Source organism: Aedes aegypti, chromosome 3 (assembly GCF_002204515.2).
Source record: "Aedes aegypti strain LVP_AGWG chromosome 3, AaegL5.0 Primary Assembly, whole genome shotgun sequence".
NCBI classification, from domain to species: domain Eukaryota; kingdom Metazoa; phylum Arthropoda; class Insecta; order Diptera; family Culicidae; genus Aedes; species Aedes aegypti.
The window spans coordinates 84,984,300-85,002,375 of NC_035109.1; the positions used below are offsets into that span (position 1 = coordinate 84,984,300).

The following is an 18,076-nucleotide window of genomic DNA, read 5'->3' on the forward strand; positions in this document are numbered from 1 at the left end:
TTTATAACTGAAGCGTGAGAAAAATGCATTTACTTCAATGAGGCTTATTGAACCAAGCGTCTGAGGGCCAAACTGTAATTGACAGCAAAGAAGCAGTGTTGTTCTGAAAGTATTGCAATGGTCATCTCAACACAATTTAAACTCAGTAGTCACTCAGTTATAGCTAATTTGTTAGGCGTTTTATTGAAATGTGATCTTCGGCAAAGTTGTATCTGGGAAAATTCACATGAGAAGCTTAAATTTTTTCCTCAAAAAATATCACGACGAAGTGTTAGAAGGCTGAACACAAATGGTTGACCTTTTCCATAGTAATCTCCGCATATACCTCAAATGGCGAGTCCGTAGCAAAATTTCTTTCCAGTTAGTGGGTGGACAACACTATTCAGCAAGCCTGGGCACAGGAGAAGTGCATTAAGAGACCTTTTCATTCGCAGAATTTAATGTGCCTTATTAGATGGATTAATTCCAAAAATATTAAAGACTAAAGGGCTTTCTCGAAACTCCGCACTAGTCATATCTGATATCTGATATCTGAATAACTCTACGATAACAACCTGTTTCTTAAGCATATGTTATTTCTAATCAATTATGTTAAGGCTTAGTAGCCCGTCATATGTTATAACAGCCATGAGTACTTTACAGCTTATTCAAATTTGTACTTGTTTCACGATTGCGATTTAATGAAAATTAGTTAGTTTTGCACTGGAAGGAAGGGAAGTAAAGCCGTTGGTCCCGAGATGAACTAGCCTAGGGCTAAAAATCTCGTTAATAAAGTCAAACCAACCAACTGGTATAGCTGAAACAACTATTAGCATGCCTTCTGCATGTAAGTGCAAATAGCTGCACTTTTTGAAACAATATTATTTATAACGAATGAGTTTTATTACTTTGAAATTGTAAGCTGAAAAGGGAGCATGGCTGCTAAAACGAATGACGGGCTACTCGCCTTAAAAAGACTTTGTACTACACCGTGTCCAATATATTCTCATACACTTTTTCTTTTCTTTGGTATAACTTTACTGAATGTAGGATAATCCAATGTTGTAGAATTTCATTGCAGTCTGGTATTATTATACTAACGTAGAATAGCTTGTTTTATGAATTAGAAAAAATAATTGCTATGATAAGTGATGAAATGTCCATTGAAGTCGTGTTTTGCACTTAAAATTAATTTTTGTTCATATTGGTCTGGTTAACGTAGTGAAAATCAGAGCATTCACAAAAAAGTTTCAGAAACTTTAAGTTAATCATATTGCGTTTTGAATAGATAAATATTGATAAAATTTGATAAATATATGTGCGATAACTACAGATTGAAATTGGGCTCTGCCTATGAGCGTGCCGCTGGAAATATTTTTCGTAAATTCTTAAGTTGATAAAATAAGTTTATAATTGAAATTTTTCCAAAATATTTCCTGTAATGAATCAGTATTTTAACCACTTTCAAAAAATATTATCACCAATGATGTCAGTTAAACAAGCGCAAAGTAATGCTATCTCGAATTTGTATGATAATATACTGGACACGGTGTAAAAGCTAAGGAAAGTTCACAGGAATCCTCTGAATCTAAAGATCAACCAATCGACGGTTGTTTGAGTTTGTGAATTGAATTGAGTTGGATTGGATAGCATTGTATTACAATGTAGTATGTATCACTGAATATTTTTTTCATATCATGATTTAGTCTCGTTTCAAACCTGTTGCTCCCGCTGTCTTGATGATGTGCGAACGGTCTTGGATATGCCCTGGATAAACTTTTGCAACTCTGGTGACATGAAATAAGGCCGGTCAACGCCATTGTTCATTTCTGTATCAATGCAAAAGCAAATATATACACCGTCGATCACTATCTGTAGAAGACAATTTATAAATTATCGATATTAATCAAGAGAACTGCTGCTTCAGACCTTGTACATCAGCATGCAACAATGCGTGATCAGATAAACGACCATTAGAACAATTGCCAACAGAGCGTAGGGATGATAGAGTTCGCCATGAGTTTGAATCATTTTCACTCCAATGAATCCAACCAGAACCAGAACCGATAGCTGGGATAGTATAAAAATGATACTTCCAATGACGTCAATGGCAAGCATTTGACCAGAATTCTCGCCGTATATTTTGATCACTTTTTTCCCAGCTGTGAAGAACGGTTGACCGTGGAGTGCGGTAACAATGTAAGCTTTCCTCGAAACAGGATCTAGTAGAGATTGGAGACATCCCACGCAGCACTGGCAGCAATAGACGCAGCAACACCTAGTGCGATTAGCTCTGGATTTTCTTGTCATAAGCTGAAAATTAGAACATAAACTATGGAAACTTTGAACGTGAGTCAGTATAAGCGCCTTACACGTAGTATCTTCAACAACCATTGAAACAACAGTAGGATCGCCAACAAAAAAGACCCCAAAGCAACCGTGCCAAGATGGTATCGAACCAGCATGGTGAAGCTTCTTCCTTGCACGTTCTGAAGTCGATCATCCTCTCTAGTGAAGTACCACTGGGTAATTGCACCTGCGGTCATCACGTGCTGGCAGCCCAACAGGAAATGATAGAACCAAATCAAGGCCAAGAAGTTGTACCACCTTGCGAGTACGATGATGGAGTCCTTTACGTAGTGTACGCTCGAGCCAACCATGGTCGCCTTTCCGCAACTCTCGATCATCAGCCCTAAATATACACTCACACCAAGCATTGCAATCATAATGAAAATGGTCTGAAATACGTTCAACAATGTATTACACTGAAACCTCTAAATTATGTAAATACTATTTACGTAAATTCAATTTAAGGTATATTACGTAAATGGAATTTGTCTTCATTTGAGACTACATGACATTCCTATGGAAGTTATGTAAATTCGAAACATTGACGTTTGTGCAAAACCTAAGGAACATAAAGGTAACTAGCTAAAATGTACTTCGTGATTATCTAATATAAGTCTTCTGGAATACATGAGAATAACTACGCAGGATTCAACAACTGTGATCCATTGTGTATTGAGTTCAACGCCCATCTAAGGATATCCTAGTACTGATTTGAATATAGGACTTCTTATCTACACGTGTAACTGTGACCTTTCTGAAGGCCAACCAAGCCCAATAAAATATGTCCTATCAAGTTTATAACCTGAAACGGTCGTGCAACTCAAAACTTGACAGAATAATTTCATGATCCTGAAATTCATAAACGTTAAGGAGATCACTTGTTACGCTTATAGATTTAATTGCTTATTTCCCACGGAGTTTGGGACTGACCTAGACTGCCCATACTCGCAATACAGTCCCATTAGGAAAATTACGATGTCGAGAAAAACGCTTTTAAACATAAAACCCTGCTTTTTCTTTCTTCTGCTGCTGGAAGTAGTAAATGCCGGTGGCATTGCTCAATATACTATCATTGCAATGTGCAAAAACCGTAAATAATTCAAATTTAGTAAAACTGGTTGTTTTATCCTATCCAAATTAGGGTTATTACAGATGGGACTCGTTATCCGAGTATTTATCTTGCTAAACGTTTGAATACCCGCATACCAGTCTCATTACTGGGGATTCGCTTACTTTGTTATCGTGCACCTTGACACATTGTTGTTCGAGTTTACGATCGATTGCAATGTACTTTTTTTGCAGCTTTCAGTTATCAACTATCTTTCAATAGTAATAATGCCCCTTGAAGTTCTTAAGCTGTACAGTGGTGATATTTAATTGAGAAAATGGTGAAGATTTCCTGAATTCAAATTAACCGTTGCGGTCGGCCATATGGAAGGCTTGCTGAAATCACAGCACATGACACGTGAAGGATTTGAAAACTATTAAAGAGAGGTGAATAGAACATGTTTTAGTCAACTTGATGGTTCTCAAGATATAGATAATCCTGATGGGTGTCAGTAGCTTTCCTATTTATCGGCATTTGGTGCTGCAAACACTTAGTTTGACCATGTTAACACTGGCGACGATGCTAACGACGATGTGCGTAATCTTGTGGCGGCCAAACAAGCTTCTCACTTCTCGCTGTTGGACTTTAGCCTGCCGGAGATTCTGATCATGATTGGCCGCAGGAAGAGTGTGAATGGAGCAGTAGAATAGCCTAAGGAAAACTATTTTGATTTATTTTAGTTTACAGGCAGCTAGCCTGATGTGGTGTTAGTATTAATCGAAGAACAGAAGAAGTTGTTATGGTAAAACCTTTTTTTAAAAAAATAAGAGTTTTTCTTAATTATAGTTGAGTTGTATTTGTTCAATTGTTTCTATAAGGAAATAATTTGCAATGCAAGCTTTCAGAAATCATCACAGGAATAGGTTTAGCCGAATTTCTTCATAAAATCAAATGGGACTGTTTTGCGGGACTTTCAATATGGGACGCACATGGTTTGGTATTTTTTTCACATTTTGTCCATACAAAGATACAATTTGGAGTTTTATTTTAGAAAGTACACTAAAAATTAATACTATTCATGAAGCTAACTCAAACGTGGCGAAAAATCAAATGGGACTGTTATGCGAGTATGGGCAGTAGAGCACCAAGAAAAATCAGCACACAGTTTTTCACAAGCCTCATCAAACAAGTCCAATTTTTAGTCTATTCGATATCAATCCTCGAAATTTTATACAAACTGAATTCTGAGGGCGAGAATTGTTTTTACGTAACACAAATTCCATTTATGTTCCCCCAACCCATTACCCGGATATGACTTCAAATAATTATTTAAAAATCCCCTTACCAATACTGGTAGAAAAACCAGCAACACCATACTCTTCAGCGCCAGACCGGATTCATGCAATAGTTGTACCATCAGGGTAACCTTCTTCCAAACAGCAGCCAGGAATATACCGACCAAGACGCACATCAAAGTCGATCCCAGCGCAAAGTATAACCATCGGCTCTCACCATCTTCCAGGTGCCACTTGATCCAGAACCAACCAGTTCCGGCCACACATACCACTATCGTTCCGAACACCAACGTCCAAATGAGAGCCCGAGGAATGTACCATAGCAGGGCCAGTACTACAAGTGAATTGAAGAATCCCAACAGGCACAACCACAGAACGTTGGTGCTGAAGGACTCCACGTCTTGCCACAGTTCGTCCAGGAAGCCTTGGGGAGCACGTTCTCGCAAAAGGGGATCGAATCGTATGCAGCGGTTGAAGAAAAGCTTGCTAGAAGATAAGAATTTAAATATTCTTTTGACATAGATGTTGTTGAGCTCAATACTTACTATCCACCATCAGCGTCGCAATCGGACACACATTTCCGAGAAGGTTCAGTTACGGAGTTAATGACATTCAACAAGAGATATTTCTTCGAGATCATGTTTTGACCCTGAAAATGAGAATTAAATCTAAAATTTTGGATTCTTATTAAGTATTATACTATACTACGCTAATCAACTTACAGAACAAAGTAGATTGATATTTCGCACGTTTTCACGACCGCAAACATTTCCACAATCGTCATACCCGTTGATGATGCGATAAATATCTGATCGAGGGAAGCATAGTGTTGCTAGAATAAACTGTTTCAATTATAAAAAATTGTTGAACAATACGAAATAGAAGTTTTTATTGCTCTACATTACAATGTCGTGTCTACAAGTTTTGTATGCAACAAACATGAAACATCCTCAACCCGTAAATACCCAGGAGGATCTTACTTTGCTAAAAAGGATATAAATTGATGCCTTTCTAGAATATTTAGGCAAAATTTTCGAATCTATGATTAAATCTGCTAACACGGGCATGATGGCACTTCCCTCGGCATTTTCCTACCTTTTTCAGTATTAATGATATTAGCCGAACAATATCGATTTCAAAGAAAAAAGTATCAGTCCACCAAATTAAACATGAGCATTGATGACCGTGCAATTCGTAGTTGCTACTCCGCGATTGACCGGAATAATCAAAATTGTGCAGAAAACCAACAGATGCAGCTTGGGAGTATCATCGGGGAAGGGAAGGAATGTTAGTGTTACGGCCATTGCTAGGGGAAGACGGGGTGAAAGCGCCCACCGGGTTAAGACGGACCACTTTCAGTTTGACATGAGAATCGCGGTTTTCTTATTAAAAGTAATTTTCTAACAAGCAGTTATGGAACTTCAAGAATTTTGTTATAAGGAGCTCGTGGTAAAACTCCTAAAGCAAATCTTTTTGTAATTTCTGGACAGAATTTTAAAATGAATGTCCCAAGAATTCTTTGAAAAATGTTTTATTTTCAGAATTCATGAAGAAATCACCAGAAAACTAGTGAAGAACTAGCCTTATGTGTTAAAATTCACATAAATAAAGACAACAAAACGAGAAAACTATCAAAAACCAGAACTATCTTCAAGCAATTTTTCATGCAAAAGTTTCTGAACGAATACGTTGTGGAATTATCGGTAGTATTTTAGGAGAATTTTCTGGGGGATGCTCAGATTTTAGAATCCCTGAATATATTTTTGTAACAAAAACATCCATAGAAAGATTCCTAGGCTCATCGTATTCAAGAATTACTTGAAGAACCCAATGAAAAAGAATCATTGAAATCTTTCTTTAGAAATTCGTGATGGAATCAATGAAAGATTTCATTTCACATAGAATCCTTGAAGAACATAAAGTAGTACTTTGAATGGTTTCTGCATAAATATTTGTAGAGAGTTCTGCAGAGAATCATAATAAAATTGCTAGTGAAATGCCAAGAAAATTGTTTTTCAGGTTTTTGGACGAATACCTGTACGGTTTTTTGAAATAATTTGTAGAGCATTCTAAGAATTATAACTGGATTGTTCTCTAGAACCCGAAATTCCTTAGAAACAGTTCTTGGAGATATTCTGGAAAAATTCCCGAAGGAATATTTGAACCATTTCTTGGTGGAATTGAATGCGAACTTTCTGATGAAATTCCTCAAGGAATTCTTAAGACGGGAATCCGTTTCAATATGATGAAATGTGCCTAGAAACTCTCAGAGGAATTTCTGAAATTGCTTAAAAAATCTGGTGGAATCCCAGGCAGCATTTCTGAAGAACATCTTAGAAGTTTTAAACATCAGAATATCAGGAGGGTTTACTTGTGGAATTTCTAGAATATCTCTGTCGGAATTATTTTGAGAATATGTTTTGAATACCAGAACAGTTTAGGATAAGCCTATGGAGCAATTATTGGCAGAATCTCTGGAGGCATCCTTAGAATCCGTGGAGAAATTCCGATATCGATTTATGACTGTATTCAGTGATAGTAAACGCTTGAATTGCTTTGATTGGTTGGTGTTTGAATCTTGAAAAATGTTTATAGCAGTTCATAAACCATGTCTATATAAATAAAAATGGAATGGTGTTTGTATGTCACGAAATGGCTTACGAACGGGTCAACGGATTTGAATGATTCCTTCTCCGTTATGTTCGTCAAGGGTTTCGACGTGTTTGTGTGTTTAACAATCCCTGGATATTCACCGGTAAAGTTGAAAAAACGAGCGTGAATGAAACTGTCATTTTGTATGGGATGACTAATAGCATTTTTCAACAGCCTACTTGATGGCAAGACGAAGTTTGCCGGGACCACTAGTTTTTAATAAAATTTGGAAAAATAAATGGGTACCAAAAAAAAGTTACGTTATATCGTGGTAAAAATTACGTTATATCGAGTTACATTATAAAGAGGTTACGTTATATCGAGGTATGACTGTAATGAGAACACCTTTTGATGTAGAGATATTGAGCATGAGCATGAGCATAGATGACCGTACAATTCGTAGTTGCTACTCCGTGATTGACCAGAACAATCGAAGTTGCACAGGGAATTAATGAATGGGGCTTGGGATTAGCTTACCATTCTTCAATGTGCACGAATCAAGAGCTCAAAATTTAAAAGTCAATAACGGCGCCGGCCACGTCCTTACGGTCATCGAGGAAGGGAAGAAATGTTAGTTAGACAACCATTGCTACTAGAGACCGAGTATACCTCTCCATCTCCACAGTTGTCATGGAAAGGATATTGGATTAGTGAGATAAGGCAAAGATCTGGGAGTCACCAGTGGTTGGTGATGCGATCCATGATAGAATCACGCCTAATCGGATTCACGATATAATTCGATAATCGTATTTTACGCCGAACAAGTGTTCATCACTCGCCCACGCAAGAGCAAGCAACGCGATCAATAGATCAAAAAATACTAACGATCCACGGCGCTTCGTCATTTCATTATACGACCGATGCGCGACATATTTGATCTTGCCCTCATCGCCAGCCCCGCAGGAGCAAGCGTCAAGGTCGGAAGATCAAACACAACTAACCGATCACGTCACTTTTTCACTTATCTCGACCGACGCGCGACATGTTTGATCCTGTCCTCATCACTCGCCCCCGCAGGAGCAAGTGTCAAGGTCGGAAGATCAAACACAACTAACCGATCACTTCACTTTTTCACTTACCTCGACCGACGCGCGACATGTTTGATCCTGCCCTCATCGCTCGCCCCCGCAGAAGCAAGTGTCAAGGTCGGAAGATCAAACACAACTAACCTAACTAACACTTCACTTTTTCACTTACCTCGACCAATGCGCGACATGTTTGATCCTGCCCTCTTCGCCAGCCCCGCAGGAGCAAGCGTCAAGGTCGGAAGATCAAACACAACTCCACCTTTTGATGTAGAGATATTGTTCAAAAAATAAGTGCTGTAATAGTGGAATTCTTCGAAAATAAAGAAAACTGAATAGAAAAGCAGATAAATTCTTGTTCATATGTTTTTCCCTCAAAGTATCATAAAAATGCAACAGAATGAGATACCGAGATTTTTTGTAAGATTTTTCCTTTTGCAGAAAACGCCATCCTTCCGAATGGTCAGGATTCTAAGATATCTGCAAAACAAAAGCTCCATGTTCATCAGTGCCGCCTGGTTGCAAAATCTCGAATCAGTTTGTAAGAATAATGATAGCCTTTGAGCTACTGAATAACTTTGTCAAAGACGCCATTCTTTCTAGAGCTCCTGTGATATTTGGAAAACAAAAAAATGCTTCTTGGCCACTGGCGTCACCGGTAGTCAAAATTTAGAGCAGCTACATCGGTGATTATCCTTGGCTTATTGAACAACTTTACCGAAGACGCCATTTTCTAAGTGGTTAGGCTGCAAAACAAAACTTTCATGCGTATTTGAATGACCATCGCATGTCAGCCCTTGATCTATTAAACCACTTTGTCGAAGATGGTTTTTCTATAGTTAATCCATGTTGAACAAGAAAAACGAAGGGTGTTGTTCAAAATACAACGAGCGACTACTCACGTTACAACAATTTGCGCGTCATCCAAAAGGTTAAAAACTTCTGCGTCAAATTTCAGGAATAGGCCGATATAAATTTGTTTTTGATTTTTTGTCTCCTCCACCCGTTTAACATTTTTGGGTCACACTCGACAAAGTTCGAAATTTATTTTTCAAAATTTCCAGAGAACAACAAATCGGGTAAGTTTACTATTTTTTCAATTTACAGTCAACTCTCCATAACTCGATATTGAAGGGACCATCAAGTTAGGTATGTATCGAGTTGTAGAACACAAAACCAGTGTAAATGCGATCTAAGCACAGACAAATAGAGAGTCGGGTTCAGAATGGGTACCACTTCTAGTACTGCATTTGGTCCCTTGGTACTGCAAAAGGTTCTCCAAGTTTGACAGAACGCAGCACACTTCTCACGGCATTCTAGATTTGGCTCTATTACCTTAAGTGCCATAAAGTTTTGGGCAACTGCAAGGAACGTGGAGGTATTTATTTTGTCTTTGATCTAAAAGTCCATCTTGGTAGCCATGAAACCCAGTTTTTGCTATGGTTCTCTAACTCGATATCAAGATACGGAATAACGAGTAAGGGAGAGTAAACTGTAGTTTCTTTTATATTCCGTCATCATTCTTAGGACATAAATAAAAAAAAATGAATCGGCTTTATCGATCAACGCTCCGTTATCGTAATCATCGTCATCATCGAAACTTCAAAAGCAGTTTTTCTGTTCAAAACTAAAAATTATTCGATGAAAATATGTTCATTGTGTTTCGGTTGGAGAATAGAATACAGTGAACACATTTTCTTGTAAATTTTCTTCATTTTAAATGAAAAAACTGCTTTTGAAAATTCCGAAATCAATGACGGATCCTGCCCCCTTATAAGTAATCCATTCGTTCAAATAGACATACAGTACTGACCCGATTTTGTCAGCCTCCGATTTTGTCTGCCCCCGATTTTGTCTACCCCCGATTTTGTCAGCTTTTTGACCCGATTTTGTCAGCCTATTTTAAATTTGTCAAAAAATTGTTACCGTCATGTTTCACCACGTTTACATTAAAATTGATGATGATGTTTGATGTCATGCACGCATGGGCGTAGCCAGAGGGGACAATGGCAATGCTTTTTATTAAGTGTTAAAAATCGATATTACCAATATAAGGGAGGGGGAGCTCCTGATAAAAAAAAACTGGCTACGGTTATGTCCATCGCCCTTTTAAAAGTCCATGTAACCACGTAACAAGTCAAAATTTGAAAAACAGGAACAAAATAATATGACCCGATTTTGTCAGGTTCCCCATTTTGTCAGCCCAAAATTCATCGAGGGGCTGACAAAATCGGGTCCTTACTGTATATGGAGTATTTCCTGATAGAGTTTCTTCACTTCAAAGAATCGGAGCAGTTCTCGAAAAAAATCCCTGAAGGAATATAGTCTTCTGAAAATAGATGAATTAACCATCATATATAGATATATCTGGTTGAAGCTTTTCATTCAATTCATGTCATCCATTTGACATTTTTTATTTAAATTTTAAATTATCCCTATGACAAATTCAAATTTATCAATAATGTGTATGAATCTCATTTCAGCTATTAAACAATAAATTCATTTGAATAAATGTGGAACAAATCTTTCTTAAGCATAATTCAGATGAATAAACCACAGACAAACAGACGTTACACATAGAACATACCGCGATCAAAATCATGGTCGCGGGGACATGTACAGTGTACATGTAGCCTGGTACACGGTTATATGAAAGATTTAGATTCTTGCTCCAGTCCACTTTTTGGATTGCATTTAGGTCCCATAACAACTGTGCAAAATTTCAACTCGATCGGAGAAACTATATTTCAGCGCCAGCCGTTCAAAGTTTGTATGGGATTTACTATGGGAAAACTTACTTTTACAAAGAAAAATCGCCAGAGGCTGCCCGTTGACCTCTATAAAAATTGTGAACACAGATCTCGACAGGTATTTCTACTATGAACAACATTGCCGAAGACCGCAAAGCAATCCGATGCTTGTGAAAAATGTTATTAAGCATAGACTATTCGGAAATTTTGCCCGATTTTGTTATTATTGTTATTCCTTTACGGGTTAATCAACGTCGCGTTGCCAATAGGTTTTCATTGAATAACTTTTTTCACAAGTGTCGGATTGTTTCGCGGTCTTCGGCAATATTTTTCATCGTAAAAATACCTATCAAGGTCTGTGTACAGGATTTTTATAGAGTTCAATGGGTGACCTCTGGCGATTGTTCTTTGCAAAAGTAAGTTTTCCCATAGTAAATCCCATATCCATAATCCATTTGGGATGGAAATCAAAGTTTTCTGTATGTGTGATAGTGAGAAAATGTATGAGTTAGTGAAAGAAAGAGTGGATGAGTAAGTAAGAGAGTTTATAAGATATAATAAATTCCTAAATCGACTCTTCCAGCTGCAGGCTTGACAGAAACTCATCTGCGAATTCAAGGTTAATCTGCCGAGTAAAAATTTAACTCAAAATTCACGACACAAATCTTTACACGATTTGACATTTCTTTGGACTTTGTTTGCAATACATATCATGATATTTTTGATACATCGCAAATTAAGTTTTAGAACACCAACTACTTGCACCGAAGAGCCAACTATGCGGAATAACCCAGTATGTGGCCAGGTCATCCTATTGTTCTTTTGACTTGACTATGACTTCGTCTTGACTTCTTCAAGTTTGATATGTCGTAAGATAGGTCTCAAGACCGCCAATATAATGGCTACTTCCTCTGGGGAACAGGGTATCCAAAACAACCTGGCATGTTATCAAGTCATCCAGGAACCTTTGAATTACCCTTTTTTAGCCTTAATTTGTGAATTCATGAAGTTTGTTGTTGCCAGCTAGGTTTCAGAACCGACAGTTTAGAGGCCATTTCCCCCAGAAAACCGGGAATTCAGAACAATCCGACATGAGGTCAAGTCATCCAAATACATTTGAACCACCTGTAGACCTAATTTGCAAATTCATGAAAATTGATATGTCGCGAGCCAGGTTTCAGATTCGCCAATATAATGGCCACTTCCACCAGTGAACCGGATTCGGACCAACCCAGCATATGGCCAAGTCATCCAAAAATGGTCGAACTATTTTTATTTGGACTTGGTTTGCTAAATTATGAAGTTGATTTGTCGCAAGCCATGGACTTGAAATTAAAGTAATTACTGATTCTTCAAGTGGGATTATTTCAGTATTCCTCGAGATGAATCCGAAATTACGGTGAATTTCTAATCGATGACGGCGGTTCAAAATAATTGAAAAAAAAAAAGTGATTGACCCTGAAAATTCAACTGAAATTAATTGAAAAACCGATGGGAAATAATATTATTAAATTGAAAATTTCAATCAAATTTGACTTCAGGCTCGCATGGATGATGAATGCATCCCGATATTACATAAAACAGGTTGTGTTCCTCATGGGAGGTAAAGCCAACGTAAGAAGATATTCAAAACGTTTTTCCCAAACAACAGCTCATTAAAAACTGCGTATTGAGTATTTTGTTCGAAATCAGCGCTGCGATTTGTATAATGTGGCAGTTATGCGTAGAAATACAGTAGTGGGACAGTTATGCGTGGAAATTCAACAATGGGACAAATTGACTTGGCTTGCTTTTCATTGATTTTCCGAACAAAGTTAATTTTTGATAAGTGTTTTCTAAAACTATACGTAAAAATAAACTGTTCGATGACAAAAAGTCAAAATGCACAAAAAGTAACACGGGACAATTGGCTTGTTTAGAGGTATTCTGTTTTTTACATATTCTGATTCTACGTTGAATACTGAGCCAGAATCCAAAGTTTCATAATTTTTCGTGCCCTGGAACTATTTTTAAAACACGTTTGAATTTAATATGGAAATCACGTTTGAATCACCCCTCGGCTCATTTTACTTCGGGACGAACTGTCATTTTGTAAATTGGAATGTCATTGAGTCGGCGGATTGAAATCTGTTTTAATCATTTACTATATCAAAATTAAGATATCAAAGCGCAATAAAATCGTTTCACACTTAGAAAAAGGTGCTCTTTCGATAAAGCTACAAAAAACTGTGCATTTTTCATCACTAAACAACCCAATTATGCGTATAACGGCAGACGATGTGACGTCTGTTCGACTGCGAATAAACTGTAAACATGGTGTCCTAGTCGGTTGTGCTACTCTACCCCGAACGCCAGTTCCTCGAATGCGAGTTCCCCGAATATCCTGTTTCTCCGAATAGCTCACTTCCCCGAAAAGTTTTTGGCACTCATGATTGTTGCAATCTCATACATTTCAGGGTGGTGAAATGAACTAGTCATCTAATATGCACCCTTCTTTTGGTTGGCGAAATGATTTTTGATACCCTCAAGAAGTCTTCTACAACATTGCAAAAAATGTTGTGCGCAACTTGTTGCAGTACTCGATTTTTACAACACTCGTCGTGATTATCCAACTCCAATGTACAACTCGTGCTGTAAAAATCATAATTCTGCAACCTGTTCCGTAAACTACTATTTCACAATTGGAATAACCTTTTCACGATCAATTGATGTGGTGTTTTATTCGAAGCTGCAACTTCATTATTGGGAGAACGAAGAAATTGTCAACGATATTTTCAGCACTTACCAACCCAATAACGAAAATCGACATAAGAACAAGAAATATAGCATCCGTACAGTGCCGCTCGGTTTCATATATCGAATCATAACTTGATACAGGAATTCTAGTTTTCTTCTGAAATTGAAGACATAGAATTTGGATGATTTTGATAATATTTTTTTTGTTTACTTACCTTGAAGCACATTTCTCGACATGACACCGGCCAGTGACATACAACGGACGAAGCCTGCTATGATCAGACTACCAGAGGTTACTCGATCGCTTCAAAATCCTAGGCTTCAAAGGGAGTCCGACCAAGCGTCTCCATGATCTACACTTGGATTGACAGGGTATGGTTTAGGATCCTACTGTATAGCAATTATTAAAAGAACATGCCCAAGTAAACTTCGGGCAGCTTCAAATTCTTGATACTACTTTGTATAGGTTCCCCTTTCCGAGGCTTGTTTAAATAAGCATTTTCTATAGATATCTACAAACATTTAAAATGATCAACTGTTTTAGACGTCTCTCTATTGGTTTGATGATTTCAATTGATGATTCGACTTTTCCAAATATTATTTTTTTCTTGAGCTGTTCGAATTTCAAATCAAAGTGTTCCGAATGTAGGGCAACAATGAGGAAGCGTTCGGAGTAAGAGTCACGAAAAGTCCACACATTTCCATTTATTTCAAATTGTTTATGTAGTAGAATCAAAATCTTTTTATAATATTCCAAGGTTAAATATTTTCTAGTTTCTGTAAACGTGGGAAATCAGGAAGAATTATTTATTTTATATGCTTTTTGATAAATTATACCTGGGATAGAGTCTGCTTTTAAGCTTAGTGTTGAATGAGCACTTCCACAATTATTGACTGAGAGCTTTCTTTGTCAAAGTTGCCATTTTAGCATTCGTATATTGTGTGTGAGGTACGATGATACTCTAGGCCCAGGGAAGTCAAGGAAATTTCCATTACGAAAAGATCCTGGACATACCGAGAATCGAACCCAGATGCCTTCAGTATAGCTTTGCTTCGTAGCCGTGCACTCTAACCACTCGGCTAAGGAAGGCCCCTCATTGACGCCAGTGTCATCACGAATTCAAACTAAAAATGAATCCAAATGAAAAATCAAATGCAGTTTCACTGCTTAGAATCATTTATTATTGTTTTTAACTCTTAATAATAGAGAAAACATTGTCATTCCATTTCGATCATCATTATTTCATATCATAATTGTCATCTAAATTGAAAATCTCCGGAAGCATTCGACATAACCTTCAAAGATTTTCACTTTCGTCGTTGGATTTGAAAAAAGCGCGATTTGGGTAGTTACTATCGAAACCAAACACGCTCCCTAGCTGTTTTCCCGCCAATATGCGGAAATCGGGAACAGGAAGTCACCCCACCTTTGTATTGGCCCCGGCGTTTCCAACAGCAACAGACAGACCTGTGTGTTTCGATTATGGCACGGGTTCATACAGTATCTAACGGAATAAAGTACACACTGTACGTTTCTTCCATATAAAATGATATTTGCTCAGCGGAAAATGTACAGCTTTTAATTTTCTGAATTTTTTTTTGAATTATCAAAAATCTCTCAATCCAAATATTATGAAGTATTGAATTGAAAATAATGTTGAAACGGAAATGTTTAGAGCAATATGACCTTTTGCAAAATTGTTCATTTTGGTAAAACAAACAAGTTTTTACAGCAACTTTTTCAGTAATGTTAATTGTTTTTAAAAAATTCCCAAAATATTTGTTTGTCTTTTTTGCAATATGGAAGGTTTGTGGTATAGGTAAAAGTTTTTGAATGGATGTGAATTTTTTGCTGACTAAAAAGCGTAGCGGTAAATCGGAGAAATAGAAGCTGAGACTAGACATCCAAATTTGACCATTATGAACCATGTATGAAAAATAGCCATAGATACTTTATTCCGTCCAGTACTGTATTCCGGAATAGGACAGCACGTCTTTCTGTCTTGCATCGAATCGTGGCGTCATCGTCGTTTGCCTTAAACGCGATTTGAAATTGTGCCAAAGTGTCCGAACGGGGCGGGAATGAGGGCACCTGGAAGCGTTTCCTCTTTCTCTGGTCTATAAAATAGGTAGACTGGGTGGAGGACTAGGCAATGTTGGAAAATGAGGGGGATGAGAGTGTTATTGATATTTGTTGACTTACAGACGGGGGTGATACCTGGTGGGAAGGCTATTAGAATTCAATCCTGAAGGGTTCAACAATGGGGGCTTGTGCTTTGGGATTTGCCAATGCAAGTTGAACGACCGTGATTGCTAATAATTACTTCAGATAGATCGTCATTTTCAAATTGCAGAGATCGTACAAGTAGAAGCCCATATTTAAGAATAGATTCTCTAAATATCTTGCAGTATACTGTATACAATTAATTGAGAGTTTTCACTGGAAGAAGTCGTAATTTATAGATAAATCTATCTAATTTATAAAACTAGAAATTCACTTAGAGTATTCTAAGTATAGCATCATTACTGAAGACATCTTTTGAGCAATAGATGATAAACTGAAACAAATATTGTCATTCTCAACTACACAGAACTAGAGTAGCGAATTCGCCGAACACCTCTATAATAAAAATAAGATTAACAAACTACACAACAAATATTTGTTTTGGTTAAAGGTATTTGAAGTTAGGTACTTGTTAACTTCTTCACTAACGAACCTGAAGTCTACACGGTAGAGATAGTCAATTATGCATTTCAAACAAAGTATTATTTACATAGCTTCCTAGCATGTGTAAGCTTCATCAATAAAACATTCTAGCCCAGTTTCGGTTAGGGTGTTGTCAAAATAGATACCGAATTTCCCCTATATTCTGAAAAGAAAATCACAGACCCGTTCAATAAGGGAGGTAAGAATTTGAGTTCGTTTATCATTAGCAATTTCATACTATTCTCATTTTTTTAACAGAACTCCGTTGGTATTATATCGTAATCAACGAAACGACATTAGTGCCATTCACACGCCTCTGACGCCAAGGACCTGGGATCGAATCCCATCCCCGAGATAGTCACTAAAAATTTCAGTGACGACTTCCTTCGGAAGGGAAGTAAAGCCGTTGGTCCCGAGATGAACTACTTCTTCTACTATCTGGCGTTACGTCCTCACTGGGACAGAGCCTGCTTCTCAGCTTAGTGTTCTTATGAGCACTTCCACAGTTATTAACTGAGAGCTTACTATGCCAATGACCATTTTTGCATGTGTATAACGTGTGGCAGGTATGAAGATACTCTATGCTCTGGGAAGTCGAGAAAATTTCCAACCCGAAAAGATCCTCGGCCCAGGGCTAAAAATCTCGTTAATAAAGATACAAAAAAAAAAAAATTAGTGCCATTACATTCTTCTTCTTATTCTTGGCATTAACGTCCTCACGGGGACAAAGCCTGCTTCTCAGCTTAGTATTCTTATGAGCACTTCTACAGTTATTAACTGAGAGCTTTCTTTGCCAAAGTTGCCATTTTCGCATTCGTATATCGTGTGGCAGGTACGATGACACTCTATGCCCAGGGAAGTCAAGGAAATTTCCATAACGAAAAGATGCTGGACCGACCGGGTATCGAACCCAGACACCTTCAGCATGCGCCATTACATTGTTTGGTTTATTTTGCATCTGCATAAATCAAGCGTGTGCTAGAATAAGGGCGTAAGTCGCATGATCGATTTCTCTTCATCGATCCTCTCTTCTGTGAATGAATATTTTATGTAAGGGCGTTTCTAGGCCTATCATAAGGATGCTTTGACGTGGATTAGTTTTTCCATAAATAGTTGGAATCAATTTTTGGCCCGTAGCGGGGCAAAAGTTCGAATCTGCGGGGCAAAAGTTCGACCCATGTAAAAACCCACGGAAAATTTTTCAAATTTCATGAAATCTACATATTATCTTCAATTTTCGCGAAATTTGTCTGATCGTGCGAAAAATGTCACAAAAATTTTACATTTCCCTTAGTTTTGCGAAAAACTGCTATTTTTTGGGTGTATTACAATTAACCCTGTTTTGGTAATTTTTTGATGAAAATTTAGTGTGTATTTTTCGGCAAACATAAGTTTACGGCTGGTAGAAAGTATGCCTAGCATAAAAGTATTGATATTTTGTGTTTTAGCCAACGAACTTTTGCCCCACATTAGCTTCGAACTTTTGCCCCACCGGTGGGGCAAAAGTTCGAATAAGACAATCAATTTTGAAACTG

At 37.5% G+C, this 18,076-nt stretch overlaps 1 protein-coding gene across 1 annotated transcript; it reads right to left on the bottom strand.

Annotated features, from left to right (window-relative positions):
- Positions 1-1,616: 1,616 nt before the first annotated feature.
- LOC5579181 (choline transporter-like protein 1) lies at positions 1,617-14,090 on the bottom strand. Its single transcript, XM_021852662.1, has 8 exons — positions 14,050-14,090; positions 13,884-13,991; positions 5,394-5,513; positions 5,217-5,320; positions 4,722-5,157; positions 2,352-2,717; positions 1,909-2,292; positions 1,617-1,851 (listed from the first exon to the last, which is right to left on the bottom strand). Exons 1-8 carry the CDS (start codon positions 14,059-14,061, stop codon positions 1,693-1,695), a joined length of 1,689 nt encoding a protein of 562 aa, XP_021708354.1. The 5' UTR covers positions 14,062-14,090; the 3' UTR covers positions 1,617-1,692.
- Positions 14,091-18,076: the final 3,986 nt, after the last annotated feature.

Coding starts and splice junctions, on each gene's coding strand:
- LOC5579181 (XM_021852662.1), bottom strand. Junction 5,158..5,216: donor TGCGACGCTGATGGTGGATA/GTAAGTATTGAG, acceptor CTTATCTTCTAG/CAAGCTTTTCTTCAACCGCT. Junction 1,852..1,908: donor GTTGCATGCTGATGTACAAG/GTCTGAAGCAGC, acceptor TGTCTTCTACAG/ATAGTGATCGACGGTGTATA.